Here is a 13,644-nt window from a genome sequence, read left to right as displayed (position 1 = left end):
GTTAACAAATTAAAATGTCTTTGAATTGTTATATTCATCACAAAACCATGGATACATGGTTTATTGTGAAGAAAAGCAAAATCATCACATTTTGAAAGCTTGAACCAATTAATTTGGGGCATTGTTCTGACTTAAAAAATACTTACAACTGATTTATTGTTTATCAAAATGAATGCCAAGTTATTTTCTGTCAATCTATTTATTGTTTTGGCTCTACAATGTTGGGCTTTGCACAAAACATCCAACACAAAATGAGACTAAAACTGACTGAACTAAAAGGGATGGCAAATAAGCAAAGAGTTAAGATCTGCACTGTCTGTATGACATGCCACTGTCATGGTTATAGTCGACTTTAGCCTCAGACGTTGGTTTAAAACATTCAAGCAGAGTAACTGATCATATTATGCCTGTGTCTAATCTTTACTGTTTTATTACTCAAAACTAGCTTCTCTTTTTGATAAGTCGCCAATAAAAACACTTTCTTATTACCTACACTTGCCTTGTTGTTGTGGTGGTGGTGGTGGTGGTATTTTCAGGTTAACATTCTCTATAACAACAACAACAACAACAGCAGCTATAATGGTCCCTGAGGCTTGTATATGCTGGTTAAACTACGCAATCTAGAGTAACGTTAGTCTGTGTTTCTAACATTGGCTACAAGGAGAGAAGTACGACCAAAGCCTATGTGACTTAACAATAGATTTAGTCAACATTAGCCCATTATTTTGCCCAAAGCCGGCCGGTGGCTAATTAGCTAGATGCTAACATTAGCCACCACTAGCTAACCACCCAGATGGGCAGGCCGGAGCTGCCAGGCAACCGTCCAACACTACGGGCTACATCTGAACAAACCCCCCACCCCCAAATATAATACCTACAGTTAAGATTAGCTTGCGCTGATTTCAACGAGCACCACACGTCTGCTACGGAACTACTACAGGTGGTTATCCAGGTCACAAATATCGACTGGCAACAGGTCTAGAGATAAGGCGTAGTTTATGGCTAGCTGTAACGTTAGTATCGGGATGTGGGAAGATGTATCCCTGAAGTCCTGATGAGCTAGTAGTTACAACAATCAAACTTACTGCTGCATTCCTCATCTGCGCATCTCTTAAAGTCGGAGAACCTTTTTTCCAAGGCTGCAGTTGAAATAAAATTAAATAAAAGTAGTAAAAGGCCCTGTCGGTAGAAGTGTTTTGCTGCCATGCTGGCAGTTTCTGTGGACTGGCTTAACTCTGCTGCTGGAGCATGAAGCACTGCGAGCTGAAGGAGCCGACACGTCAGCAGATCAGATCCGGCTGGGTGTAGGCACGGATAGGTTTACAGGATATAAGGTTTGGATTTGGCTGCTCCATGTGACTGTGGGAAACAACCTCAAACAGATGCAGTGGAAGTAGAGAAATCAGCCTCATCATTGTGCAGTTGCTTCAGGAATCATCCAATAGGTCTAGCTAAATCAGCAAAGACATCTACAATATGCACAAAAAAATTCAAGAGATTGAAAACAAGGAATCTTTACTCATAGGATTATGACCGGTGTATTTTAATTTCAGATATAATAATCTTCCCCAGAGGCCTCTTTAATCAAATATAGTGTAGACCTATAGCCAGCAAAATACAAGAGAAAAAAGGCAGTTCCCCCCAAGTTTAATAGTGATAAATGGGATTGTTGCAAACAGAAAAACATAACAAACCTGTAATCAATATGGATAAGAAAAATCTTTAAAAATATCTTATTGCCAACTATTCTGTTTCAACACATTTTTTTTCTTCACATTTGGGGTTTTGAAAATGGTAAAAGATAATTATCATGTAATTAACAGCCATCAATAACAACACATCTGATCCATTCAATTTGTGATGATCCATTTATTGTTTGCTCACAGCATTTCTATATAATATATAGATAGATAGATAGATAGATAGATAGATAGATAGATAGATAGATAGATAGATAGATAGATAAAGTCTTCTGTAATGCCAATGGGAAATTGCTGCGTTAGCCAGTTTACACATAGGCTATAAACCAACAACAAACAGCCTGAGAGAGCCACCCAGAGAGGTAAATAATAAATAAAATTATGAAACATAACTACATTTTGGCAATTGCAAATACCGATGTGGAACAAAACACAACAAAAGCAGAACTTTCTGAAACAAGAGTCTTATGGCCTTTGCTTAAACATCCCTTCAGCTCATGTTAGGCCATAGATATATGATGTTAGGCATGGATGTATTAAGGGAATGTTAGGTTGGTAGAAGAAAGAAAAAACAGAAGAAAAAAAAGGAAGCGAAGAAGAAGCTCTTTGCTCCGCCTTTTCCGGCCACAGTAGCCAATAATCTGTAGCTTTTCTCTCTACTTCCTTAGCTACTTGTACCGTGGTAAAGTTGGTTTTATATTGGATGTTGGATATTCGACACATTCGAAAAATCTATTATGCAGCTTGCCCTTTCAACCTATTCATGTCAAACCACTTGTGATGAACTCAGCTAACCACCATACACATTGCACAAAGCTTCTTTTTTCAAAAAACCCATCCTTTAATTTTCTTAATATTTTTAATATTGTGTCATCATAAATGGTGACCTTTCGACCTATTCATCGTCAAACCACTTGTGATGAACTCAGCTAATCACTTACACATTGCACAAAGCTTATTTAAAAAAAAAACCATCCTTTAATTTTTAAATAAATATTTTTAATATATGTCATCATCTATAATGTGGCGCCTTTTTGACTTATTCGACGTCAAACAACTTGTGATGAACTCAGCTAACCATCCTACACATTGCACAAAGACAAAACAAAACAAAATTAAAGGATGGGTTTTTGAAAAAAAGAAGCTTTGTGCAATGTGTAGGGTGGTTAGCTGAGTTCATCACAAGTGGTTTGACGTGAATAGGTCAAAAGGTCAGGCCACATAATAGATTTATGACATTTATAATATTAAAAATATTAAGAAAAATTAAAGGATGGGTTTTAAAAAAAAAAAGCTTTGTGCAATGTGTATGGACTTAGCTGAGTTCATCACAAGTGGTTTGACCTGAATAGGTCAAAAGGACAGGCCGCATAATAGATTTAAAGCATTTATTTACATAAACAAATATTAAAAAAATTAAAGGATGGGTTTTTGAAAAAGGAAGCTTTGTGCAATTGTGTAGGTTAGCTGAGTTCATCACAAGTGGTTTGATCTGAATAGGTCAAAAGGTCAGGCCAATAATAGATTTAAAGCATTTTTTACATAAAACAAATTAAAGGATGGGTTTTTTTAAAAATAAGCTTTGTGCAATGTGTAGGGGGTTAGTTGAGTTCATCACAAGTGGTTTGACGTGAATAGGTCAAAAGGTCAGGCCACATAATAGATTTATGGCATTTATTTACATTAAAAATTATAAAAAAAAAAAAGGATGGGGTTTTTAAAAAAAAGAAGCTTTGTGCAATGTGCAGGGGACCTAGCTGAGTTCATCACAAGCGGTTTGACCTGAATAGGTCAAAAGGACAGGCCGCATAATAGATTTAAAGCATTTTTTTACATAAAAAAATATAAAAAAAATTAAAGGATGTTTTTTTTTTTTAAATAAGCTTTGTGCAATGTGTAGGGTGGTTAGCTGAGTTCATCACAAGTGGTTTGACCTGAATAGGTCAAAAGGACAGGCTGCATAATAGATTTAAAGCATTCTTTTACATAAAAAAATATTTAAAAAATTAAAGGATGAGTTTTTTGAAAAAAGAAGCTTTGTGCAATGTGTAGGGTGGTTAGCTGAGTTCATCACAAGTGGTTTGACATGAATAGGTTGAAAGCGTAAGCTGCATAATAGATTTTTCGAATGTGTCGAATATCCAACGTCCAATATAAAACCAACTTTACCACGGTGCTACTTGTACTGGTCTATTACTGTCTATGGCATATGGTCTATGGTACTGGTGGGTGGATAGTTACAACCAAAGAATTTCGGCTTTGGTTACAACCAACATGTGGAAGTCACGTTAATCGACAATACACAGAGACACTGCATCATATTAATTTATCAAAAATAACAACAGAGATTCAAACTCTGAATAAGTAACGTTACTGTACTTTCGATTTGAATGCACCGATGCAGGTTAGCTTAGTTGTTAATTTAGCATTGGCACGTTGTTTACCTTCAGAAACATGGGAACGGAATGGTAACGCTACTGCTCAGCAGGTAGGAACTGAGCCAGCTTTGTTTTACAAGATAATAAGCTTGCCTCTTCTGACTAAAGAGATCTCACCTTTATATACTTATTTACTTTGTTAGTGGTGATGTTTATTCAAAACGATGCTGACGAGAAAGCTAAACAGCTACGTGATTTAGCCTCAAATTACAGGAACATATATTCTCATACAACTGTAGAATAAAGTTAAGTGAAGTCCAAAAGATCAAATAACAATACTACTGGTGTATTAGTGTTCATCTGTAATGACTAACGTTACCTGTCTACTATAACACCTTAATTACATAGCAGTTAGCTCCAGAGGTGAAACGATTAGTTGATAGACAGGAAATTAATCAACAGTAATTTTATAATCCTATAATTGTTTAAATCATCAAGCAAAAATGCCAATGCATGTTCCAGCTTTTTGCATGTGAGACATTGCTGCTTTTACTTGTCTTACATTGTAATAAAATTAATACATTTGGGATTTAGATTGTTGGTCAGACCAAAAAAAGCAATTTGATATTGTGATAGCCATTTTTGAGTTTTCTGATGTTTTGTAGGACAAATAATTGGAATAATAATAATCAGAAGAGGAATCAATAGTTAAAATAATCATTTAGACATGACTTATGACACTAAGCAATATTTATGACTTGTAAGGAAGTTGCTTGCTGACAAAATTTTTTGTCTCCCTCCAGGTGGACGTCATACACTGAGCGTCAGCGCAAGAGATAAAAGGCAGCTGTCATATTTGAGTTTAACTGCTGTGCTGATTATGGATGATTTGCAAAGAGAGCTGGTGCCTCTTGAAGACTTGGATGATGACAGCGATTCCTCGGACGGCAACTCTTCAAAAGGATCGAAAAAATCAAAGCTCCCTCTGGTTAATCCCATGTGTGCAGGTGAGTTGTTGTGTTTCCAATATAGAATCCAATAGACCTACACTAATACATCTTCCGGGTTGATACAGTATTACATACAATATTAACTTTTTGCCGATGTATCGGGGTATATGCTGACTGATAAATAACAGAAACGTCAAAGATAAATTAGAGGTAATTCAGAAACAATGTCTCATTACATAAATTGTTACCAGAAACACAGCAAAGTTTATTTTTCAACTAAAAAAATCTTCCACTCAGTACAATGTAGTGCAATTAAGTTACAATTTGTAGACTTCTTATGGAAAATGTTTCTGTTATGTGTTGATGTAAAACAATTACAATTGGTTGATGTGTCATTATGTCAGATTTTTTACCCTCTCGAATATAAATATTGGTATAAACCTCTAAAATCCAGTATCTGACTGTCGAGCTGTAAAACCTTGATAATGTTTATGACACATACATTCATGTCATCAAATAATAACTTTATTTATTTAATTTTTTTATCTTAAGAGACTCCAAAGGAAACTGGGTTTCACCAGAGTACAAGAGTCTGTCTGGAGCAGATCAGAGAAGCCCTGCTGCATCACAGATGGCAAGAGGCAGCAGAATATATGGCATGTTACCCACAAATGTTAGAAGACCCAACCAATGGCACAGGTCAGCCGTATAAGGAGGTAGGTTTGGTTATGTCCGCATTAGTATGTTTTTGTGTCATGCAGACAGTGCCCAGCCAAGGACATAAATTACAACACATAATTCTACAGTACAGCATGAACAGACAACAATTTGACTCCTCTCCCTAGTTTCCACAACAGCCCAGTTTCTAAAAACACAACTTCATTATTTTACAGTCATCCAGACAAAATAAATTTGCAAACATTTAAACAGTGTATTCATAAATAAAGTATCAGTTATCCTTCTTGATACTGACATTTTCTTTGCAATTTCCACCCCAGCTTATTTGGAGAATTAGCACCGAGATCCTTCACCATCACCCCAACTCAAAGATGGAGGACTACAATAACATTTATGAACGAATGAAACACTCAGGAGTTAGACATTACCTGATGGTATGTTAGCTGGTTGACCTGACTACACAGTGCACAGCTGTTGTCTTTTTTACATTACTGAAAGACATTTGAGACTTGTTCCTCTGCGTGTATAGATCTGTCTGGAACATTCATTCCACCTGCTGCTTAATGGTCACATCGAGGATGCAAAGCGTCAGCTGTCTGTCGCTGAAAGTTGGAGGCATGGGAAGGAGTCAGCAGCTCAGTACCAGAGGATTAAACTGATCCACGCCTACAGGAGTTTACTGGATTATATCATCTGGTGTGACAAAAAGTTCACACACTCCAACACTGGTAAGGTGATGCACAGTTTAACACTCAAAGCATCTATTATTTACTGGTCTCAGTTACGCAGACATGCTGCAAGCTCTTGTGTGATGTCACACTGCCACCTACAGGTCAGAGCCAGTAACTACTCAGGTAGAAAAAGGAGCTTAAAGAGGTGATTACGTTGTAGGAAGGAAACATATTTGTATGTACAGTCTTTTCAATGAATGCCATCTGGAGGCAATTTTCATGTTTTAAAAATGTCTTTATTGTTTGCGTAAACTGTTCCTACCGTTTCAGACTATCCCGACTCTGGTGACAACCAAGACATGCACAACTACTTCAGACAGGCATCTGTGAACCTGAAGGAGATTTTGAAAAATCCTGGCGTCTGGGATCCCTTCATACTCAGTTACGTTGAGGTAAGAGCTTATTCCCAATTTAACTATATCCCGATTTAACTTCAGAAATATATATTTTAATATCACAGGATGAAACAGAAGGAATCGGCAACCATCTTAATAATTGATTAATAGTTTGAAAAAAAACTTCACAGCCCTTGAATAGACCTACTATGCATTTGATACCATCAGTCTGCTTCGTGCTCTTGATTTAAGAAATAAACTTTTGTCTTGTTCTTGTCAGGTTTGCTATCGTTCAATTTCAGGCCCAATTCAAGTGAAATGTCCCTACTTCTTGTGTAACTGTTTTATTCTGGCAGATGCTGGAGTTCTATGAGGATCACGAGGAGGCTTTGAAAGTCCTTAATGATTACGCATATGACAGCACTTTTCCACCCAATCCCAACGCGCAGGTCTACCTGTACCAGTATTTAAAGAGGCACGATACTTCGGAGAGGAAACTGATGAAAGTATTGAAGGTATAACTGTATGTTTAAAGCACTGGATTTATACTGATATTATAAAGACATATATGAAACTGTAATGATCCCTGTGAAACAGTGTACAAGTTACAATATTAACTTAGTTAAACTAGAACTTGTTAGATTTACAGTTCAGCACACAGAAATACTCAGTGTCTAATGCATCCTCATAACTTTACTTCCCTATGCTATGTAGATCCTCCATATACTAGTCCCAAGCCATGAGTTGATGTTGGAGTACAGCTCTCTCCTGCTTCAGTCAGGTAAAAGCAGATTTGATCTTAAATTAAATGTCTGACCACATAATTATACACAGAATTAAAATGGAATCAAATTCATGAGAATTTTTGTTATTTTTCGACAAAGTGATGCCTAACTGGAAACATTATGAAGCTTATTGTTTTGATATAAGACTATTTGGTAACACTTTACTCGAAGGTATCTACATAAGAGTTAGGGCTGCACAATTAATCGAATTTTAATCACGATCACGATTTTGGCTTCCCACGATCAAATTTGCGTGATCGAGCGATATTTAAAATGCGTCATTCCTTTCATAGAACAGTTTTTGCAAAGCCAATCTAGCGCTCCATAAACCACTGTCTGATCACATGTCTCCATGAGCCAATCAAAGTTGTTCCCTGCACCGCGCAGCTTAGTTTCTAGATGTAGACAGTCACAGAGTAACGTGAGGAAAATTCCACAACAGGTAGCAGTCGGTCATCATAAGCCGGTCACAATGTTTACCAGTTTACCAGTAAACGCAACGTTTTGTCCCGGCTGTGTTGTTTTTCAGACAACAGCAGTGACCAGTGCTAGTTTGTGTCTTTAAGCTCATAGCTTTAGCAGCAGACTGTTGGACGTCCCGCTTTTGGAATCCTACAGTGAAATACAGACGCACTACACTGTTTAGCAGTCAGCATTTTAGCCGTGTTTAATCCAGTTACTACTTTGGCTAACGTCAGCTGCTGTGTAACGTGTTATTAGTGTTTACTAGCGTGACATTCAGTGATGTTTATGTTGCCTCTAACGTGGGTTTCGGAGCATCAGAGCGCAACGCAGACATGTAAGTGGCAGTGTAATGAGCCACAGAAATCCGCGTAGCTATTTCGTCTGGTAGATACCAGGCACCACATGCGCCGTTAACGTGAACAGAAAATTGCGTTGCCTGTATCTTTCACGGCAAACATGCATGTGTGGAAAGCATTCGCACAACAGCTGAAATGGCATACTCCTTCACAGTATCCTTCAATAAAGGAGGAATGTAGCAGAATATGGATGTATTAGTAGGAATGTAGCAGAATATGGATGTAAAAGCAGTTATAATTATATAATTATGTGACAATAAAATTAGTTTTGGCTAAAATCAACAAATGCCACATGGGTGGCAGTGAAGGTCAGGGGCCTCGACGGACCAGACCCGGGCAGCAAACGCTGGCTCTGGGGACGTGGAACGTCACCTCTCTGTGGGGGAAGGAGCCGGAACTGGTGCGGGAGGTGGAGCGCTACCGGTTAGATCTGGTGGGGCTTACCTCTACGCACAGTCTCGGTTCTGGAACTGTACTCCTGGATAGGGGTTGGAACTTTTCTTCTCCGGAGTTGCTCAGGGGTGTGTGCGGCCCGGGCGGGTGTGGGGATACTAAACAAGCCCCCACGCGCCCGGCTGAGCCGTTGGAGTTTACCCGGTGGGACGAGGGGTTCGCCTCCCTCGCCTGCGGGTTGTGGGGGGAAAACTCTGACTGTTGTTTGTGCATATGCACCAAACAGGAGTTCGAGTATTCGGCCTTCTTGAGGACTTGAGTGGAGTCCTGGTATGGGGGCCAGTGGGGGAATCCATTGTTCTGCTGGGGGACTTCAACGCACCGTGGGCAATGATGGAGACACCTGGAGAGGTGATTGGGAGGAACGGCCTCCCTGATCTAAACCAGAGTGGTTGTTTGTTGTTGGACTTCTGTGCTAGTCATGGATTGTCTATAACGAACACCATGTTCGAACATAGGGATGCTCATAAGTGTACCTGGTACCAGAGCACCTTACCCGAGGCGAAGGTCAATGATCGATTTTATAATCGTTTCATCTGATCTGAGGCCGTATGTTCTGGACACTTCGGGTGAAGAGGGGCAGAGCTGTCAACCGATCACCATCTGGTGGTGAGTTGGGTCAGGGGGTGGGGAAGACTCTGGACAGACCTGGTAAGCCCAAACGTGTAGTGCGGGTAAATTGGGAACGTCTGGAGGAGGCCCCTGTCCAACGGACTTTCAACTCGCACCTCCGGCGGAGCTTTTTTCGTGCATCCCTGTGGAGGCTGGGGGCATTGAACCAGAGTGGACAATGTTCAAAGTTTCCATTGCTGAAGGCTGCGCGGAGCTGTGGTCTTAGGGTCTTAGGTGCCTCAAAGGCGGTAAACCGAACACCCGTGGTGGACACCGGGTGACACCGGGAAGCCGTCCGGCTGAAGAAGGAGTCTTTCCGGGATATGTTATCCCAGAGGACTCCGGAGGCAGTTGCAGGGCGCGCGAGGCTGCAGCCTCTGCCGTGAAAGAGGCAAAGCAGCGGGTGTGGGAGAAGTTTGGAGAAGACATGGAGAAGGACTTTCGGTCGGCACCAAAGTGCTTCTGGAAAACTGTTCGCCACCTCAGGAGGGGAAGCGGGGAAACCAAGCTGTGTACAGTAAGGATGGGACACTGTTGACCTCAACTGAGGAGGTAATAGGGGCGGTGGACGGAGCATTTTGAGGAACTCCTGAATCCGACTAATACGCCCTCTATGTTAGAGGGAGAGCTGGAGGATGTGCGGGATTGTCGTCGATTTCCGGGCGGAAGTCACTGATGTAGTCAAACAACTCCACAGTGGCAAAGCCCGGGGATTGATGAGATCCGTCCAGAAATGCTCAAAGCTCTGGGTGTGGAGGGGCTGTCCTGGTTGACACGTCTCTTCAACATTGCGTGGAAGTCTGGAACAGTGCCAAAGGAGTGGCAGAGCTGGGGTGGTGGTTCCCCTTTTTAAAAGGGGGACCAGAGGGGGTGTGCCAATTACAGGGGTATCACACTTCTCAGCCTCCCTGGTAAAGTCTACTCCAAGGTGCTGGAAAGGAGGGTTCGGCCGAATAGTCGAACCTCAGGTTGAGGAGGAACAATGCGGATTCCGTCCTGGTCGGTGGAACAACGGACCAGCTCTTCACTCGCAAGGATCCTGGAGGGGGCCTGGGAGTATGCTCCAACGGTCTACATGTGTTTTGTGGATTTGGAAAAGAGAGTGTGACCGGGTCCCCGGGAGATACTGTGGGAGGTGCTGCGGGAGTATGGGGTGAGGGGTCTCTACTCAGGGCCATCCAATCTCTGTACGACCAAAGTGAGAGCTGTGTCCGGGTTCTCGGCGTAAGTCGGACTCGTTTCAGGTGAGGGTTGGCCTCCGCCCCGGGGCGGCGCTTTGTCACCAATCCTGTTTGTAATATTTATGGACAGGATATCGAGTAGTCGGGGTGGGAGGGGTTGCGGTTCGGTGGGCTGGGGATCTCATCGCTGCTTTTTGCAGATGATGTGGTCCTGATGGCATCATCGGCCTGCGACCTTCAGCACTCACTGGATCGGTTTCGCAGCCGAAGTGTGAAGCGGTTGGGATGAGGATCAGCACCTCTAAATCGGAGGCCATGGTTCTCAGCAGGAAACCGATGGAATGCCTTCTCCAGGTAGGGAATGAGTCCTTACCCCAAGTGAAGGAGTTCAAGTACCTTGGGGTTTTGTTCGCGAGTGAGGGGACAATGGCGCGGAGATTGGTCGGAGAATCGGCGAGGTGCGGTATTACATTCCATCTATCGCACCGTTGTAGACGAAAGAGAGCTGAGCCAGAAGGCAAAGCTCTCGATCTACCGGTCAGTTTTCGTTCCTACCCTCACCTATGGTCATGAAGGCTGGGTCATGACCGAAAGAACGAGATCCAGGGTGCAAGCGGCCGAAATGGGTTTCCTCAGGAGGGTGGCTGGCGTCTCCCTTAGAGATAGGGTGAGAAGCTCAGTCATCCGTGAGAAGCTCGGAGTAGAGCCACTGCTCCTTTGCGTCGAAAGGAGCCAGTTGAGGTGGTTCGGGCATCTGGTGAGGATGCCCCCTGGGCGCCTCCCTAGGGAGGTGTTCCAGGCACGTCCAGCTGGGAGGAGGCCTCGGGGAAGACCCAGGACTAGGTGGAGGGATTATATCTCCAACCTGGCCTGGGAACGCCTCGGGATCCCCCAGTCGGAGCTGGTTAATGTTGCTCGGGAAAGGGAAGTTTGGGGTCCCCTGCTGGAGCTGCTCCCCCCGCGACCCGACACCGGATAAGCGGACGAAGATGGATGGATGGATGGATGGATGGAAAATCAACAAATAATCGTGATAATTAATCGTGATCTCAATATTGATCAAAATAATCGTGATTATCATTTTGGCCATAATCGTGCAGCCCTAATAAGAGTGATATGACACTCATGAACACAAGACAGTGTCATGACACAGTCATGACACATGAACTCTAACCATAACTTGTCATGACAAAAACCGAATGACACTTACTAAAAGAAGCGTTATGTCATAAACGTTTATGACTTGTTTAAAATGTTTATGACACATTCATGACAGTGTCATGTCATTCTTATGTAGATACCTTCATGTAAAGCGTAACAGACTATTTTTTATAGGGTTTTAGAAAAGATGCCTTAATTTGACTAGGTTTTAATTAAAACACATTCCCCTTTGTTATAGCCCCATTGTCTCTGAATGATGATTTCTCTGTTCCGTAATATCCATTATTGATTTGTTTTCCAGAGAAAAGAAGTGACATCCAGAAAGCTTTAGGAGTCGTTTTGGAAATGCTGGACTTCGCCTGCTGGAGGAGCAACCTGGAAGCGTGGAAGCGTTTGAAGTCCATTATTCAAAAACTACAGTTACAGTATGTATCAAAATGTTCGGAAAATTGGAAGCTCTATTTTTGATTGAACTTTACGGAGAGTGCAGGTTACTTTCTATACCTTACTTATTGTTGCTGAAGCCAGCTGTTCTGTATATTTCTGTCTCAAAACAGAGAAGACTGGAAGGATGTTGTCTCTGGACAAATGGCTGCAAGAAAAGACTGGTGGCCTGCGCTGCACTTCACAAGCTTCCACGCCAGTAAAGACTCTGAGGAGAACCCAGAGCTCATGGAAGTGAAGGCACCACTGACAAAAATCCTTTGCCCGGGTAAGTAGGTGTACATGCGCATAAGCTGACTTCTGGAAGTATTGTTAACTGTTAACTTTAACTTGTTAGTGTTAACTGTGGATGTTATGTCAATCCTGAATGTTACCTGTAATTATAGAGGCAAAGACTTTCAGACACAACGTTGGAGTTTGTGCTAACAGTATTTATTTTCAATGTTTAATTCTGAGATCTGACCACAGTTATGAACTGAGACACCTGTTACTGAAGCACATGGACATCAATATCCTGTTAAAGCCTCAATTTATAGTATAGGACTGAATCATTTGAAAACCCTATAAATCACTTACATTATTCCACATATAGGAGTTTTGATGAAACAGTAATATTTTTTTTAACAAGATGTAAAATTAGCTTTTTAAGCCCTAACTTTTTGCAGGAAACTTGACTGCATTTTGAGACAGAAGTTGGCATTTAATGGTTTAAGGAAACCCTGAAGTTACATGTGCACTGGGAACTATTTTAAATGACAAGATGTTCTTAGCAAATATTTATTATCTATTATCTATAAAGAAGTTGGTGTTTTAATCAGCTTGTCCTTAGGAGAAAACAGGAATGCCTTGGTTTGGGAAAATATTGATTTGTTAATGATGTAGTGAGATCTGTACCGGGGCTAATAGCAGAATCTGTTCTCTGTAGCACCACCGTGGGCACTCAGTTCGTCTAAAAACTGTTGCATTCAAAATAAAAATTACTGCAGATCTTCATGTATCAATGTCTTTCTTCTTACAGACCTAATGCTCAAGTACACAGCCTCACAGGTAACCAGCGGAGAGTGAAGTTGAGAGAAGAACTCAAAGAGAAAATCAAGTTGTGTCTTCGCGATTCACAATCAAGAACGGAGCTGAGATGCTGTCGGGCTAAACAACTGAAAACCCCAGGCAAAGGCGTCCTGATGAAGAGCACGTTTATTTATTTTTTATTTTTTTACATGAAGTTTATTTCAATATTTCTTTTGTGTGAAAATATATATTGTTTTAAAAGGTTCACTGACAAAAATGAACCTCCATATTTTCTTGTTCCTTCAGACCCTATCTTGCACCCGGTGCAGCGCAGCGCAAAGCCCGACGCAAGTGTCTTTGCTAGTTTAAGACCGACAGAGTTGTCAATTTCACGTCCAGCGCCCACG

General features: G+C 41.4%; 2 protein-coding genes across 7 annotated transcripts in view; one reads left to right on the top strand and one right to left on the bottom strand.

The window, feature by feature from the left end:
- mia3 (MIA SH3 domain ER export factor 3) overlaps positions 1-1,340 on the bottom strand; it is a 16,958-nt gene extending 15,618 nt beyond the window's left edge. For 3 of the 5 annotated variants that reach the window (XM_039781128.1, XM_039781131.1, XM_039781129.1), the window contains exon 1: positions 1,086-1,336. In XM_039781128.1, coding sequence (XP_039637062.1) covers positions 1,086-1,206 — 121 coding nt within the window. In that variant the 5' untranslated portion in view covers positions 1,207-1,336. Of the gene's footprint in view, positions 1-1,085 lie in introns of all 5 variants that reach the window. The other 2 variants (XM_039781132.1, XM_039781133.1) reach the window with 2 other exon arrangements.
- The window catches only part of taf1a (TATA box binding protein (TBP)-associated factor, RNA polymerase I, A), a 19,020-nt gene extending 5,376 nt beyond the window's left edge, over positions 1-13,644 (top strand). Inside the window, exons 1-11 of one of the 2 annotated variants that reach the window (XM_039781134.1) lie at positions 3,899-4,188; positions 4,882-5,085; positions 5,581-5,744; positions 6,027-6,140; positions 6,236-6,434; positions 6,708-6,829; positions 7,129-7,287; positions 7,487-7,553; positions 12,087-12,210; positions 12,343-12,497; positions 13,248-13,644. In XM_039781134.1, coding sequence (XP_039637068.1) covers positions 4,959-5,085; positions 5,581-5,744; positions 6,027-6,140; positions 6,236-6,434; positions 6,708-6,829; positions 7,129-7,287; positions 7,487-7,553; positions 12,087-12,210; positions 12,343-12,497; positions 13,248-13,294 — 1,278 coding nt within the window. In that variant the 5' untranslated portion in view covers positions 3,899-4,188; positions 4,882-4,958 and the 3' untranslated portion in view covers positions 13,295-13,644. Of the gene's footprint in view, positions 1-3,898; positions 4,189-4,881; positions 5,086-5,580; positions 5,745-6,026; positions 6,141-6,235; positions 6,435-6,707; positions 6,830-7,128; positions 7,288-7,486; positions 7,554-12,086; positions 12,211-12,342; positions 12,498-13,247 lie in introns of those variants that run through there. The other variant, XM_039781135.1, reaches the window with a different exon arrangement.

The sequence above is a fragment of the Perca fluviatilis genome, chromosome 18 (assembly GCF_010015445.1).
Source record: "Perca fluviatilis chromosome 18, GENO_Pfluv_1.0, whole genome shotgun sequence".
NCBI classification, from domain to species: domain Eukaryota; kingdom Metazoa; phylum Chordata; class Actinopteri; order Perciformes; family Percidae; genus Perca; species Perca fluviatilis.
This window is presented reverse-complemented; position numbering and strand designations above follow the sequence as displayed.